The sequence below is a fragment of the Mus caroli genome, chromosome 11 (genome assembly GCF_900094665.2).
Source record: "Mus caroli chromosome 11, CAROLI_EIJ_v1.1, whole genome shotgun sequence".
Lineage (NCBI taxonomy): Eukaryota > Metazoa > Chordata > Mammalia > Rodentia > Muridae > Mus > Mus caroli.
The window spans coordinates 95,257,687-95,275,215 of NC_034580.1; the positions used below are offsets into that span (position 1 = coordinate 95,257,687).

Below are 17,529 nucleotides of genomic sequence, written 5' to 3' on the forward strand. Positions count from 1 at the left end.
CCTCGGCTAAGGGTGGGGGGCTTGGGAATCCCTCCCTGCTCCATTCATGTTTGTTGATTGGCTTGATGTTGTGTTCATCTTATGTGGGCAACCACAGCTGCTTTGAGTTCATGGATGCAGTGGTCCTGCCTGTTTCAATCTGGTCCTCCATGGCTTTTGGCTCTTAGAGTCTTTTCCCATCTTCTGAGATGGACCCTGAACCTTGGGTCCAGGGATGTGATATAGATGCTCCATTTATGACTGAACACTGCATGGACATTTATTCTCTGTGCTTTGCTGAGTTGTGAGTTTCTTTGTTAAGGGTTGTTCACTACATAGTGTCAGGTATGGTCTTGTGCACAGAGGCTGTCAGTAAGACACCCTGCTTGAGTTCTAGGCTTGCTTTGCCATTGCTGTGGGGCTGGAGGGAAGTGGAAGGAGACCTAAGCAGGTTCAAAACCATTCCCTGATCATCCCTCTAAGCATCAGAAGCGTGAACGAACCATAATGAGCCATGGATACATTAACACCCATAGAAGACCAAAGAGGTCATTTACACAGCAAATTAGGATTTGGGACCCAAGGTTAGGACTGGTGTCCTTTCTATTGTTATTGAGGCAAATGTGACATCGAGGTGAAGTACTGTGTTTTCTTATTACATCCTTGGCATAGACTTATGAGGATCAGCTGTGGAAAGGGATTAGAAGCAGATATTTAAAACTAATTAGCAACAGAAGAGCTCTATTTATGGAATGGCCAAAGGTTCACAAAATAAAATCCAAAGCTACTGAGGTTGTCCCATTTCTTGGAAAGGCTCACCAAAGCACTGGGCTGGGTAGACAGATAGGAACTTTATGGTGACACGGGAAGAAAAGCATGAAAACCATTAGGCCTTTCATCCCAGAGTCTGACCTGACTCTTCTTCCGAGAAAGACCAGAAACATCAGAAAAATACCATCAGAAATGTCTGGTGCAGCCCAAATGGCCTGCGGCATAGTATACAACAGACACAGTACACATAAACAAATGTCTCCAGAGACACCCGTCAGGCTAAATCGTACTTCCTCAGGACCAGCATGATACATACATCACTCTGAGTTTCTAACACTCCTTTCTCCTTTGTCTGAACCACACCTCCATCTATCTATCTTATAACCTTGTTTACTGAAGGAATCTATTTTTAACCTTCTTCTAAGCTGCAATATTGGAGCAATATTGACGAGATGAGAGGGTCGTTTCCTGTAACCTTTAGAGATATAACCTGAGAGGTACCAAAATTCTATATATACCTTTGATAAAGACACCTAAGTGTGACTTTCCCAGGAGAAGCCCACACTGATGCTTGGGTATGTCTCACCCCTGTCCCAAACACCTCTCCATCAACCCCCATGCTTTAGATCTAAGTTAAAAATGGCTTTTGAGTAAATCTCCAACTCTGCTTCATATTGTCTGTCCATGAAATTCCTTTCTCTGTCAAAGCCAAGGGTCCTGGTGCCTCTGTTTGCGTTGCCCAAGACAGTGTAGGAAGAAGAAGAAGAAAAGGAAACTTGAGCCTAGTTGTTTGACACGTAGGAACAGGCATGAATGATTCTCTTGCGTTACTTGACCAAAGGGATTGATTCTGGAGGGGCAGCTTTTTGATTGATGAATGATCTTGCCATCGCTATGGGGCTTTGGAAGGCACCCGCTGCTCCATGGTGATATTGCTGATCTTAGAGGATTTTTCTTCCACGGAGTGCACTCTCAGTGAAAGGAGGTTGCCAAGTTGATCTAGCTCTTCAGCCACTGTTCTGGCAAATGTTTCTTCTGCTGAGTCTAAAATGAAGTTAGGGGAAAGTTCAGCGGTCAGTCTTAACAGGGGAATGTACTTAGTCATGGCAGGTAGGTACTTAAAGACTGTTTGCTTTTGTTTTTTTTTTGTTTTTTCCAAGTTTGAAAAAAATTGAGATACAATGTTTAGAGTTAGTTATTAACAAGAGCCAGGACTGATTGAAAGGTTGTTCTCTCTCTCTCTCTCTCTCTCTCTCTCTGCAATGGGTGTTTGAAAGCACAAATGAAATATGTATTAAAAAGAGTCTAGGCACCAGGTAAATATAGGTCTGAAACAGTCAATGCCCTGTTCTCCCTCCCTCCCTCCCTCCCTCCCTCCCTCCCCCTCCCTTTTTTCCCTCCTTTCCTCCCTCCCTCTTTTCCCCTCTTTTCCTTCCCCCTTTTCTCCTTCCCTTCCCCCTTTAGAACTGGAGGTTGAACCCAGGTACTCAAAAATATACTAGACCAGGACTCTTATTTTTCACTTATATCGATTCCTCATTTCATTCTTTACTTTGAGACAGAGTTCCATTAAATCACTCAAACTGGTTTTCAACTCACTTTGTGACCCAGACAAGTCTAGAATCTACAAACCTCCTGCTATAGTCTCCCAAGTACTTAGGATCATAGGCCTGAATCACTAGGCTGGATTGTTGCCTTCTTTAAATACCAGCTTGTCTTATTTTAGTGGTTTAAAGTAAGCACATTTATTAAGCAGTAAAACTTAGAAATAATGCATTCTATGCAATAAAGATATTCATGGATTTGTTCTTCACTACAGTCATTTTATAATTTAAACTTATCTGCTCTGCAGGGATGTAAGATATAAATATTAAGAATTGTCAGGTGAATAGAATAGTGGCACATATCTGTAATCTTGTCATGTGATAGACCAACGAAAAAAAGACTGAGTTCCAGGCCAGTTTGAGCTACATAGCAAAACTTTAGGTGAAAATAAATAAATAAATAATAAGTCGCAATGACCTCACTAGTTCACTCACTAGATCTAAACTTTAAACAAATTTTTAGTTAACACATAGGCTGCTTGTTCAATAAAGCTGAAGAGGTTTAAATGAATCCCCTAGGCTCGGTGACTGATGTTTTTGCTGTGGAAGTGTTAGGAACTGAGTCTAATCCCCAGTGTGCATATACAAAAGCCAGGCATGGTAGGGCACACTTGCAATCCCAGAACTGGAGAAGCTGAGGCAGGAGGATCATTGGGCAAATTCCAGACTAGTAAGAGACTCTGTCTCAGAAAAACAATGTGGAGAGCATTTGAGAAAGACACCTGAGGTTTATCTTCACATGCTCAGCAGGCACACACATGCTAGCATGCATGCTCGGTTGTGTGTGTGTCTGTGTGTGTTACACACACACAGACACACAGACACACAGACACACACACACACACACACACACACATAATCGCACTAACTAAAATCCCTTCCATACCATTGAATTCACTTGCAGGCTTGCCATCCTTTGGTTTGTAACTTGTGGATTCACTTCTTCTGTGAAGAGAGGAGTAGGTTATTATATTTTTCTTTCAGCTGGAAGCTCATAAATGATTGCGAACTGGAAATTACAGGGTTTTTCAAAAATTACTTTGAGTTTTGTTTATGTGCATATGTGTGCATCCACATATATGCAGGTGCCAGACAAGGCCAGAAGAGGGCATTAGTTCCCCTGGATCTGGAGTTACAGTTGACTGTAATTGTGGGTGTTGGGAATTGAACTGGTTTTTAACTGCTGAACCCTCTCTCTCCATCCCCAGACATAGTAAGCTTGGAGTTCTAGTTTCAGTAAGTTTTAAATTGTTTAACTTTAAAGGGATGTTAGTAAGCTTTTGGTGACTTCAGCATAGTGAGAAGAGATTAAATGGATATTTATGGCTGGATGTCGTCTCTTCTATCTAGCAACAAGGGTATCCATCCCCAGCTTGTGATCTGACTTTTCATTCAACAGTTCAACCAATGCCTGCTCTGAGAGGCGGGCTGGGTGGCTGTAGAAAAATAGAGACCCAAGAAACACAGTAGCTTATAGAGTTAGAAAGACAACACATTCATGTAAAACACTATGCTTAACATTGCCTAGAAGGTACTGTACGTTAAGGCAAGAGTGAATGGTCTCCAGGTACCGAGGAGGGAGCCATCACTGCTGGCTTCTCTTAGAACAGTCCGGAAGGCAGCTATGTTCACCACTATGCCGCCAACGCCTACTGAGTTGCCTTGTCCAGCCTTGACATGAGGGTTTGTGCTTAGTTTTATTGTATCTTGTGATGTTGCATTTGGTGGATGTCGCTAGGAAACAGAGGAGGAGTAGGATCTATGGGAGAGGGGAGATGTGGGAGTGGGGTGGGGCTGGCGGCTTGGAGGAGGGGAAGGAGGGGAAACTGTAGTTGGGATGTATCGAAAACAAAATAATAATAATAACAACAACAACAATAATAATAATAGTTTGAAGAGGGCTCCCCCTGTCCTGCAAGACTGCAGAAGACAGCTATCTACACACACTATGACCATGGGCCAGTGTTTAGTAACAGCCACTGATGGCCTGGTTGAGTGTCAGCCTCTGTCAAGGTTCTTTGTCTGCACGGGGAGATGCTGTCTGTGGCTGAGAACAGAGTGTGGTTTTACTGGGTTTACAACTTTAGCAAAAAGGACCCACATGTTCACATTCACTCAGGACCGTGACTCACAACTGAAGCTGCAATTGTGGAACTTTTGGGGCCTTAGCTAACAAAGTCTGATGTCTCTCTATGGCCTCTTCTCAGGAGATGGCTGTGCTCACTGCTGTACCACCAATGCAGTGAGACTTTCTTAAAAAGAATTATTTATTTATGTATAATGAGCACTCTGTTTGCATGTATGCCTGCTTCAGAGGACATCAAATCCCATTATAGATGGTAGTGAGCCACCATGTGGTTGCCAGGAATTGAACTCAGGACCTCTGGAAGAGCAATCAGTGCTCTTAACCACTGATCCATCTTTCTAGTCCTCAGTGAGATATTTTTAATCCTTGTTCTGAGCTTGGACAGAGGGTATAGATGAGAAAACTACTGAAGTAATAAAACAAGTTGAGTTTTAAGAAATTAAACATAAACATAAAAGAAAGCAATGTTTTCCTTGGACTAGAGTACTGGGATGACCAAGTATTTTGTATTTAATTGTCCTTTATATAATTATGCATGCAAATGTTTTCCATACTTAGATCTTTGATTTCTAGGATGTACGAGTGGCTTGTGCTCATAATCCCAGTACTCAGGAGGCTGAGATAGGAAAATTACAGAGTTAAGGGATTGGACGACATAAGATACCGTCTCAGAAATCATCATCACCATTACCATCGCCATCATCATCGTCATCATCACTAGCAACAGCCACCACAACATTCGAGCCAAAAGAAACCCCTGAGTTTTGATTTTTAAATTTCTGTTTTCATTTCATTGGATGCAATAATGACATAATTGAGTATATATATATATATACACATATATATGATTTTAAAGAAGTTATAGGATGTACTATATATGCTATGCATTACAAGATAAATAGACCCTACACTAAATATGTGATATATATTATACTTCTGTAGCAAACACATAATATATTAGATAACTTGTAACAAATGTATAATAAACACATAGAAACCTAGTTACCATGCAGTTAGTTGTTTCATACACTGGTACTCACTGTTCCTCTCCATCTAGTAAGTTGCAGTATGTGTCAATCTCCTTCTCTAAACACGTTTTGATGCCCAGCAGCTGCTCGTGCTCCAGCTTCTGGCCTTCTGTCTCTGTTCGGATCTGCTGCAGCTGCTCCTCCCGCGCCCCAATCTGCTCCTGAATTTGCTGGAGTTGAGCATAGTAATTCCCTTCTGTCTCAGCCAATGAATTTTCGTAGGATTGTTTCTGGAAGAAAAGCAGAGTAAGGCTTGAATGAGTGAGGGAGGGCGGTGTGTCCACACTGAAACATCTTCAAGGTAGAAGGGGGTGTTAGGATGAGGTGCACATATTCTCAATTAAAAATCAGAATGGGTGGGGTTCGTTGAGGAAAGACTAGCAAGGTCTGGGAATGCTGTGTTGGAAGTAATGCTTATTGGTGGAGTGCCTGAGGTTTACTATAACACGGTAGTCATTTAATTATGTATAATACATTTAATGTTGTAAATATTCATCTCATAGGGGCTAGAGAGATGGCTCAGCAGTTAAGAACACTGACTGCTCTTGCAGAGGACCTGGGTTCCCAGGAGCTTCATGGTGCCTCTCAAACATCTGTAACTCTGGCTCTAGGAGATTTAACATCCTTTTTTTGAGCCTCACAGGCACCAGCTACATAAATGATGTGCATACATACATGCATGCAAAACTCTCATAGACATAAAATAAAATATTAAAAATAACTAATGTCTATACATACTTATTTACCTATGCACTTAGAATGTTAGGTGTTGGATGTGGTTTGAGTATGTTCCCTCGAGGATTTATGTATGAGGGGCTTGGTCCCAGCGTGGTGTCATTAAGATAAGTGAAGACCTCTAAGAGGTGGGGCTAGTGAGAGGTTAAGTTACCAAGGGCTCCGGGAGTAAATCGATTTAGTTCTAGTCAGACACTAGTTAGCTCTCCAGAGAGGGTTATTTTAAAACAGTTGAGTGTGGTCCCTCCCTGTGCTCTAGCGTCCTGTCTCACGATTCTCAAACTTCTGCCATGATGCCACTTGTTATGTGGTGTAGCCAGAGAGGGCTTTGGCACAGTTTGGCCACGATACCTGGGTGAGTAAATAAATCCCTTTCATTACAACATATCCTGTGTGAGGTTTTGCTGCAGTAGTGCAAATTGTGCAGGCACACACCTTCAGTTCCGCTCTCACGTACCATAGCCGTGATGGATTGAAGTTCTATCTCCAGAGTCTGCAGATTGCGTTTCAGTTCCATCAGTTCGTTTCTGGCTGCTGTGGCTGCTCCTGCGTCATCTGAAATCTGTTGCTGCAGTGATGCGCTCTGAAGAGGAACCGCCAGACGGGTTAGTATCCAGCTTGACTGTTTACCAAATGAGCCCCTCTCGCGTCAGCTGCTGCAGATGTACCTTCTCTTTAAAGCTGGCCTCTGCATCTTTCCGGTTCTGCTCAGCCAAATCTTCATATTCGGCCCTCATGTTGTTCAACATGGCGGTTAGATCCACGCTGGGGGCTGCGTTCATCTCCACATTGATGTTCCCCCCTGATGCATTTTGCAGAACTACCATTTCCTGGAAAGGGGTAAACGTTAATATCAAAGGGGGAGGATTTCGATCGACATCCACATCCTGCTATGGAATGAACAGTGGGCTTGAAGAGGGAAATCGGTGTGCGCAAGGCTGTTCCACAGGCTTCCTTCCTCACCTCCTCGTGGTTCTTTTGGAGGTATGTCAGCTCCTCACTCAGAGCCTCCCGTTGTATTTCTAAGTCGGTTGTAGACAGCGTCAGCTCGTCCAACACTCTGCGAAGACCGTTGGTGTCAGCCTCAACACTCTGGTGCAGAGCCAGTTCATTTTCATACCTTAAAGGGTGTGAGAGTGTTTTAGAGTTGGGATTTCAAGCAGGTACAACTTGCAAAGACACTTGGTGTGCCGAAGGGTGGAGGGTTCTGGTTCTGTATGTATTTCCAAGGTTTCTTACAATGGCAAACTATTAAGATAGTTTGGGATATCTATTAGCTTATAAGTACTATGTGTGTGTGTGTGTGTGTGTGTGTGTGTGTATTTGCATGTGCACACAGAGGTCAGAGGTCAATACCGGGTGTCTTTCTCAATCTCTTTTTTGAGACAGGGTCTCTCTCACTGAAGCTGAAGCTCACCAATTGGCTAGCCAGCAAGCCTCTCCTGTCTCTGCTCACCCCTGTTTTTTTTAAATACAGGGTCTCTCTTTATATCCCTGGCTGTCCTGAAACTCAGTATGTAGAACAGGCTGTCCTTCAACACACAGGTACCCAACTACCTCTCTCTCCTGAGTGCTGGGATTAAAGGTGCAGACCACCACTGCCTGGCTCTGTCCATATCTCACCAGCACTGGATTTGCATGTGTGTACTGGTCCTTTCCTTTTGTGTGGATGCTGGGGGTCTGAACTTGGTTAGATCCTCCTGCTTTTGTGGCAAAGCCTTTACTGACACCCCGACCCTTATACATACATTATTTTAGAGGTGTCATTTCTTTACAGATGATCTTTGCCATTCAATAGCATGTCAGAATAAAATAGTGTCAGATTTATAAGAATTCATAATAGATATTTTTATAAGGATGTATTAAATTTTACTTCTTTGTTGATCTAGAATCGAATGGCTTCATTGCACTAGTTTGGTTTGGAGGGCTGGAGAGATGGCTCAGTGGTTAAGAGCACTGACCTCTTTTTCAGAGGACCCACATTTGGTTCCCAGCACCCACATGGTGACTCTGTAACTCTGGTTTTAATAGACCTGATGCCTGCTTCTGCACTCCATAGGTACCAGGCACACAAGTTCTGCACAGACATATATAGAAGTAAAACATCCATGTACATAAAATAAAACACACAAAAATAGGTTTTAAAAGCAAAAGATACATTCCCTAGTACAGCTGTGGTCTTGTAGCCATGAATAATGACAATTGTGCACTTCCACCTACTTCATCTTGAAGTCATCAGCTGTGAGTCTGGCATTGTCATTTTGAAGGACAAGGTTGGCATTGCAGGTGGTCATAGACAGGATCTGAACGGGACAGTCAAAGGACATTCTAGCATCAGTGGGAACCTGTCTCAGGCATTTGTATCTTTATTTGGATATTCACAGAAACTTGGTTTTGGGGTGTAACTCAGTGGTAGAGCTCATGCTAGCATATTAGACAAGAACAAACAACCAAAAAATAAAAATAAAAACCCAACCATTATTTTATTCAGATAATAAAAAGGCCCAGATAACTTCACTGCTATTTACTCATCAAAAAGTTTGAGTTGAATGTCAAAACAAAAAGAAGTGATGCACCAGCCATGCTTGTGGCACTGGATTTTGAACCTAGATCCTTGCACACGGTGGGCAAACATTCTGCTAACAAACTGCATGCCCAGCTCACACTTTCATTGCGATTTTGAGACAGGATCTTATTAAATTACCCAGCCTGCCCTCAAACTTGTGATTTGCCTGCTTCAGCCTCTGGAGTGTCTGGGATCACAGGGCTGTATAATCAGGCCTGGCTCAATTGTGTTGGTTCTGAACCTATTTCTCTTCCACTATTTGATTCTACCTTAAAAAAAAAAAAATCTCATATACCACTCTCAACTTCAGACTGAGCAGATTCCACACCCCATAACCTTGCTAAGTAGATTCGAAATGAATCAATGAACTAATTAAGCATATTCATGATAGTGGAGATGAAACTGAGAGTCACAGGCATGCTGGGAAAATTCTATTATATTCCTAGCTCTTTTTTTTTTTTTTTTTTTTTTAAACTGAGATAGGGTCTCTAGGTTCCTAGGCTATCTCAGCCCCATGATCCTCCTGTCTCAGCCTCTGCAGTTGCTACGATGACTGATGTGTGTCACCATACCTCACTGTTAACTAGCTTTAAGTTATGCCCATCCCGGGCCTCTAGCCACAGTCTGGGACTCTGCATTTCTTACCTGTCGTTTCAAATCCTCAATGACTGAGAAATACCGGCTGCAGTCATGGTCAAGTCTACGGCCTCTGCCAGGCCCACACTTCTCGTACCAGCCCTCGATCTTCTTCTCCAGGTCAGTGTTGGCCTCCTCCAGGGCACTCACGTGGTTCAGGTACAAGGCCAGACGGTCATTGAGGTTCTGCATGGCTACCTTCTCGTTCCCAGAGAAGAGTCCTGGCTCATTGTTAAGGAAGCCAATGCTATTTCCCCTACCTGACCCCTCGCTGGCAAAGCTTCCTCCAGAAGAGATGCCCCCAAGGGTGCAAGAAAAGCTGCCTTCGGCTCCAGGCCCAACACACACATTCCCAGCCACAAAGCCTGCCCCTCCTCTGGACAGCCTGACAGACCCAGCTCGAGAACAGACCCTGGATCCCCCCGAAAACCGAAAAGACATGGCGATGGCACAGCACAGCAGCCTTCTTCCCCAGAGAGGTCCGAAGCCAAATTTTATTCTCCATGGGGCGACAACTTCACTGGCTTTTATAGGATTCAATCTTAGCTCTGCCGATCTGTAATAAAACATTATTCATATCCTAATTGCTGTTTTTCAAACTGGGTGATTTTTAATAGTGTTCAGTAGGTGGCAAGGAGCCCCGAGGATATTTTTTTATATATGAAAAAAGTGCCAGGGACAGTGATCCTAATTCATAGCCTCACAGTGTTAGCAACACTAAATCACAGCCCCAGAGATTACAGAGAGAAAAACCATTACCTGGGTTACCAAGATGAGACATTATATCCTTTTGACCCCTGGAAAAGGGTGGAGACACCCTCCCCCCCACACACCCCTTGTAACAAAGAGTTCACATTGGAAATATTTTCTCCCTGTGTAGGAATGCACTAGAATATCTCAGTTGTCCCTAATTTACTTAGCGCTCCCTTTCTTATTGAGACAGAAACTTTCTATATTTAGTGATTTATATTTTTTTTGCCAATAAGAATTCTTGAGCTGATCTATTTTGCCATGTGCATGCATATGCATGTTCATGGGTGTTTGCATGTATGTGCAGGTGCACATGTGTGTGTGTGTGTGTGCGTGCGCACACAGGTGTGGAGGCCAGAAGACAACTTCAGGTATGGTTCTGTCATCTATCCTGCTCAGATTTTGAGATGGGGGTCTCCTTGGTCAGGAGCATGTGAGGCAGGTGAGGCTTATGAGGCGGGCGATCCTGGAGCCCCAGGATCAGCATGTCTCTGCCTCCCAGTGCTGGGGGGTGGGGGTGGGAGATGAGAAGCATTCGTCCAAGCTCTTGGCTTTTTCACAAGGTTCCTGGGGGTGGGGTGGGAGTTGAACTCATGTCCTCACACTTGCATGGGAAATGCTTTACTTACTGAGAGGTCTTGCCAGTCCCTGGCACTGGTTTGTAATAAGTCAAAAGCAGCCGGGAGTGATGGCGCACACCTTTAGTCCCAGCACTTGGGAAGCAGAGGCAGGCATATTTCTGAGTTCGAGGCCAGCGTGGTCTACAGAGTGAGTTCCAGGACAGCCAGGGCTACACAGAGAAACTCTGCCTCAAAAAAAAAAAAAAAAAAAAAAAAAAAAAAAAAAAAGTCAAAAGCAAACAACAGACACAGACGTTCTGGAGTAACTTGCTTATCAGCTTTGCTAAAGTTCATAAACAAGTGGTGTTGGCAGGGATTTGTACTGGGAGTTCTTTCTTCCTTTTTATTGACCATTTGGAATGGGTCTCACGTAGTCAAGTCTGACTTTAAATTCCAGTTCTCCTCTCTCAGCCATTGGAGTGCTGGTATTGTAGATATATGCCTCTGTGCCTGGTGTGATTTTTTTTTGATCTAGGAGTAGAACATCAAGAACATCAATTCAACTAACTACTGAGGCTCTGAATTGTTTTCTCTTTTTCCTTAAAAAATTACTTTTGAGATAAAGTCTCATTTTATAGCTCTGCCTGGCCTGGAACTTACTATATAGACCAATCAATCTGACGTTGAACTTGTCTGATCCTCCTGATGCCTCTGCCGTCCCAGATGCTGAGGTCACAGGCATGCCTCTGCCCCACCCTGTCCTGGTTCTCCTGCTTTCATCTCTGTATGTAAAGCATTGTGACTTTAAGATCCAAGCTTCACATTGATCAGTGGGGAACAAAATATGTGGAGCAGAGGGCTGTTTCCATCATGACCTAGGAAACCCAGAATCTGGTACCTAGGAGACTGGTTGCCATGGGGAAGCAGGCGATTTCTTCTTTTCCACAAAGCCCTTGGGAAATCAGCCTGTCTCTTTGTGCTTCACTTCCCTGGGAACAAGTGACTGTAATCACATCCCACAGTGTCCGTCGAAGGCTTCAATGAGCAGCTCCAATAAGGAACGGCTACCAGACAGTCTGAAGGGCACAGACACTTATAAGTGTTAATTATTTGTATTATTATAATAAGGTGGACGTGTCAGAGAGGGGCAGGCTGTACCCATCACCTATGATGGGTACAAATTGATTGGTCGGCTGATTACAGGTTTAGTTTTGAAGTGTGAATTCTTTCCCCGGATGAAGCTTTTTAATGTTGTAGATGTTGAAGTTTGAGAAATATCAGATGTTCATTGCTACAAGACAAGAGCTATCCAGCGGACTAGAATGTATGAGTTAAAAAAAGCACAAATATTTAAAAACAGTTAGTACAGAATTGTAATTAGGACCACAGCATCATACTATAAGATTTATAAATTATATGCAGAGAATTATTAGTCATTTTGCTGCGACCTGGCAAAATTTTTATTCTTTTGCCAATGTTTCCCATGAATGAAACAACCGAGACAGTGGGTTGGCAGAGGAATAGTTTACAAGACTTGACATTTTTTTTTTTTTTAAAGATAAGAGTTCTAACGAGACTGCAAAGTGTTATTAACACAATCTGTCTATCTCTAGGTAGCTTATAAATACTAATTAACTTATCTTTTGTGCACTAAGTTAAGCACATATTATTAGAACCATTTTGCAGATGAGCTGGCTATGGAAATAACACGGGCACGGAGATTGTAGACTTCTCTATCACGGCAGCACGGATGATGTGTAAGCCCTGGAAACACGGTCAGTGTTTACGAATAAGACAAGTCTCTTTCCTTCTCTTCTTCACAGATTTCCTGCACACCGAGACTTTTTAAAGTTTAATTTATTTTGTGAGTATATGTGAATGTCTTGTCTGCATGAATGTCTGTGCACCACTTGCATGCGTGGTCGAGGTCAGGAGAGGATGTTGGGTCCCTTGGAACTGGAGTTACAGATGGTTGTGAGCTGCCATGTGGGTGCTGGGAATTGAGCCCAGGTCCTCTGCAAGAGCCGCCAGTGCTCAAAATGGCCGCACTATCTCTCCATCCCTCTAAAGTAAAACTTTAAAAGGATAACCTTGCTTTATTTATACTTTTATTTATGTTTTCAATCTATAGTTTTATTTGTATTTCTGCTTTTCTGGAAGCTTGAGATGACTTGAATGGATTCCCCCCCGGTCACTTCTATCAATGTCTTTGTTTCTTCAGATCATGTAGTCACAGCTGGAAAGCAGGATTCACACCAGCAGCTGGTGTATCAGCCATCATTTCTTGAGAATCCTCTCGGTGCCAAAGTGCATTCTATGCATGTCGCTGGTATTCAAAGACATTAAACTGAATTGAACTTGAAAGTCTATGCTGTTTCGACCTCTCATTTCAGGATGAAGTTTTACATGTCTGTCTTACCCTAAGGATCTTACCATGCATAAATGTATTGTTTAGTTTCAAATATTCCATTGGTTACAATGCAAATTCTAGGGGCTGGTGAGATGCCTGAGCAGGTAAAGACACTTGAGGCCAAGCCTGAGGAGATAAGTTTAATTCCAGATGGTGGAAGGGGAGGACTTACATCAGCAAGTTCAGCAAGTTGTCCTCTGATTTTCACACATATGCCATGGTCTGTTGTGTTCCTACACCCATATCCACCCTCACTCCAAATGAATAGAAAATAATTTAAAACTTTAAAGATGCATAATATTTAAATTTCTGTTGGCTCTTCTCGAAGAGCATTTTTATTAAAAAACATTTTATGTTTGTATGTATGTATATATTTAGTGTGTGTGTGTTTATGTGTGTGCATGTGAGCATGCATGCGAGTACTGCAATAGGCATGTGGAGATCATAGGATAACTTTGGATGTCAGTTTTCTCCTTCTGCCGTGTAGACTCCGGGGATCCAACTCAGGTTATCAGACTTGACCGCAAGCGCCTTTACCTACTGAGCCACCTTGCCTGCCCAGGAAAATGCTCTTCTTGAACACGAGTGGTTTGATTTATGACTAGATTTCTCCTGAGAATCAGATTGTGTTGTGTTAGCCCCTTCCCAAATGGCTTCTCTGGTCTGGGAAAGAGAAGACAATTAGGGCTAGCAACCCCTTTTCCACTAGGAGGGGGAGCCAAGGAGCTCTTGGTCTCACGGGCATGGTGTCAGGTCGTGGCTAAGCACGGGCGGTGAGTCAGACTGCCTGGATTCCAGCACCTCTGGTTATTCGTTGTGTGGCTCTGGGAAAATGACTCCACTGCTCTCTGACTCAGTTTCCTTACTCATGAACCGGCGATGACCACAGTATCCACCCTATAGGGCTGTTGTGGGGACCAAGAGCTTAGCCTAGTGCTTAGCACACAGCAGGTGCTGTTGATCTGTTATCACTGACCCTTAGAAGTTACAGTTTAAAAGCCACAAGTACACCCAGTTCGACCACCTATTCTCTCTACTTGGTTCCAGTAGAAAGAGTCTATTCTCTTCATTTGGGTGACTTGGTGATCAGACATCCCAGTCATTGAAGAAATCTGAGCTAACTCTTTAGTCATTTAAAAAAAAAAGCTGTAAAGAATTTTTTAAGAATGGTTTTAATTCACAGTGGAATTCAGAGGAAGGTACAGAGACTTCCCACATACTGTTCCAAATCACCCCCAGTTTATCAACAGCCTCTCCTGGCCCGCAGTAACAGTCCTCTCTGGAGCAGAGCATTTGTTCTGAAGGTACCTCGACACTTCATACTCACCGTGGTTCACGTTAGAGTTCACTTTTGGTGAACCCTGTTGGTTGGACAATTACACACAGACCCATGCCCACCCTCATGGTAGCATATAGAGTACTTTCAATTGTCCCATGAACCCCTTTGCCCCACCCCCCACATTTATCCTCTCCTCTCAGTCCTTGGCAACCACTGGCCTGTGTGTACGTACCATTTCCATGGTTTTGTGTTTTTCAGGAGGCCAGAGGCCTGGACACATGACACAGCCTTTCCAAAGCAGCTTCTTTCAGTTAGTAATGCACATTGAAGTTTCCTCTCTGTCTTTTCCAGGCTTGATAGCCCCGGTTAATGCCCCCATCGTCTGGATCTGCTGTCATTTATTTTTTTTTACCCACCCACTGAAGGGCATCTGGTTTGATCCTGAACTTTGTCAATCAATGAATACATTCACTGTACACATCTTTGTACCATTTTTAAAAAAGATTTATTTTTACTTATATATAGGTAGGTGTGAGCACATGCCACATGTATGCTGACGCTCCCAGAGGCCAGAAGAGGATGCAGGATCTCTTGAGTTACAGATGCTTTGTGCATGTGCTGGGAACGAGAGACTCCAGTCCTCTGGAAGAGCAGCGAGTGCTCTTTGCCTGTGAGCCAACTCTCCAGCTCCCCCTGTGCAGGTTTTTGTGTAGAGATGCTAGCACCTCCTTTGGGTGGAGAAGTGAGGATCCAGTGGTTTCCAGAAACTGCTGGATCGGATGATCAGAGTGTGTTTAGCTTTGTAAGAGCCTGCTGAACTCTTTCCCATAGTGGCTCAGGATTGCTGACTATGGAACTATGTGGAGAGGGATTTCCTTTTTCTTTCTGGCTTGACATAAAATTCTGTTACTCGGAAAGTTAAGCACTTTAAAGGTCACCCAGGTATTTCATTTTATCTTATTTGTATTTTTAAAGCTAGGTCTCATGGAGTCCGGGATGGCTTCTCTATGTAGATGAAACTGTCCTTGAGCTTCTGGTCGTCCTCCATCCGCCTCCCAGAGTGTGGGTACAGGTGTGTGCAACCACACCGGGTCTATGTGATGCTGGGATGGAAACGAGAGCTTCGTCCCTGCTTGTGAAACACTCTACAAAGCAAGTGACAACCACCGTCTCTATCTTCAATTAGTTAATGCATTTTAATTTTTATTTATCTTGAGACGTTCATGCAGGTAGATAATGAAATATAGTCATATTTTCCCTTTCCAATTATTCCTATATCCCCTCCCCCCCCACATGGGGGTTTGAATGAGAAATATTTCTTATAGTCTTGGGCATTTGAACATTTGGTCCCCAGTCGATGGCAGTGGTTTGGGGAAGTTTAAGAAGCACGGCTTTGCTGGAGGAAGCATGTCTCTGGGGGTGGGATTTGAGAGCCCAAAGCTCTCTCTCTCTCTCTGTTTTGTGTTTGGTTCAGGATGTCAGTTCTAAGGATTCTGCTCCAGGAGCTGGAAAGATGGCTCAGTGGTCAAGAACATTGACTGCTTTTCCAGAGGTCCCGAGTTCAACTCCCAGCAACTCCATGGTGTCTCACAACCATCTGTTATGGGATCCAATGCTCTCTTCTGGTGTGTCTGGAGACAGCTACAGTGTACTTATATACATAAAATAAATAATTCTTAAAAAAGAAAAAAAGATAAAAACAAAAAAACAAACCCCCACTTCCAAAACCAGGATCCCATTCCAGCCTCCGTGCCTGCCTGCTAGCTTTGCCTTGGCATTATGATAGACTCTAACTAACCCGCTAAGCCAAAAGCAAGTCTTTCTTTTGTAAGTTGCCTTAGTCATGGTAAAATATCACTGTACAAGAAAAGTGACTCTTATACCCACAATACAACTCTCTCCCGATTTCATGATTTTTCTTTCATCACCCTCTAAGTCTGGTTGGTGCTGCCCATACATGCGTGGGTGTTGGGACCATCCACGAGAGCATGGAAACGTGCCAAAGGCCATATCCTCAATGAAGAATTACTATCCCTTCCCAATAACTATCCACTGCCGGTAGCTCCTTGGTAAGGGGTGGGCCCTGGTGAATCACTCTGCTGGGATATGGCTGTCTTGATCCTGTGTAGGTAGCCATGACCACCTATACACACAGCTGTGAGTTCACGAAGACAGTAGCCATGTCAAGTCTAGAAGACAGCATTTCACAGGGCTCCTCCCCATCCCCCGGCTCTCCCCATCTTTCCTCTTCCTCTTCCACCTTCACTCCCCTCTCAGCCATCAGTTGCCTCTGGCTCGCTCCTTATCTGGGGATGAGATTCCATGGCTCCCTTCACCATCAGTGCTGGAGAGTTAATTGGCTTAATACTGCATTGGTCTTATTCACTGAGTTCCTGAGCATAAGAGCCCTGTTCTGTGCAGGAACCACAGTCCTCTGCTATCTCTGGCTTTTACAATCTTTCAGTCCCACCCCCACCATGCAACCCCTCTCTCTCTTCTTTTAAAAGAACCCACTTTTCCTTTATGTTTAAGATGCTTCTGACTTTTTAATTTCTTATTTTGACTTCCATGAGTCTGTTATACTCAAGATTTGTTTTTTAAAAAAATGATTATTCATCTATTTGTATTTTATGTGTATGTTTTGCCAGCATGCGTGTCTACAGTGTACATATAGTGCACTGCACATATACATACGTGTATGAGTGCAATGCTCAAAGAGGCCTGGAAGAGGATATCCAGTCCCTTAGAATTATAGGAATTTGAGAGTCACCACATGGATTCTGGGAACTGGACCAGGGAGCTGATCCTGAGCCATCTCTCAGGTCCAGGAACCGGTTTTTAATTTTAATTGTTTTATTCTCAGTGCCCAGCCCTCAACCTATGTATGCCCAGCATACGTGGAAGGGTGGAAGACAAAATTTTATAGACACGTGACAAACCCCTGTGTATTTAACCAGTAGCCGTGTCAACTGAGTCGTGAACTCACATGTGACTACAACCACTATGTATTCAGCCAGTTCCGAACTTGCAAAGAGCAGTAGATTAAACACAGAAAATTAAGGGTAGACTTGAGCTTCATTGGGAGGGTGTACTTAAGATGCAGTGATGACCAGAACCAGGGAGGA

The 17,529-nt window shown here is 43.4% G+C and overlaps 1 protein-coding gene across 1 annotated transcript; it reads right to left on the reverse strand.

The window, feature by feature from the left end:
- Positions 1-487: 487 nt before the first annotated feature.
- Krt26 (keratin 26) lies at positions 488-9,902 on the reverse strand. The gene is made up of 8 exons (XM_021177121.1): positions 9,415-9,902; positions 8,424-8,506; positions 7,167-7,323; positions 6,872-7,033; positions 6,661-6,786; positions 5,481-5,698; positions 3,241-3,299; positions 488-1,794 (listed from the first exon to the last, which is right to left on the reverse strand). Exons 1-8 carry the CDS (start codon positions 9,844-9,846, stop codon positions 1,643-1,645), a joined length of 1,389 nt encoding a protein of 462 aa, XP_021032780.1. The 5' UTR covers positions 9,847-9,902; the 3' UTR covers positions 488-1,642.
- Between the last annotated feature and the right edge of the window lie 7,627 nt (positions 9,903-17,529).

Excerpts from the sequence above, each read along its gene's own strand:
- Krt26 (XM_021177121.1), bottom strand. The coding sequence starts at position 9,846 with ATGTCTTTTCGGTTTTCGGGGGGATCCAGGGTCTGTTCTCGAGCTGGG. Across the intron at positions 6,787-6,871 it reads AGGCCAGCTTTAAAGAGAAG|AGCGCATCACTGCAGCAACA; the intron begins GTACATCTGCAG and ends GTTCCTCTTCAG. Across the intron at positions 1,795-3,240 it reads GCCTGCAAGTGAATTCAATG|ACTCAGCAGAAGAAACATTT; the intron begins GTATGGAAGGGA and ends ACTTCATTTTAG.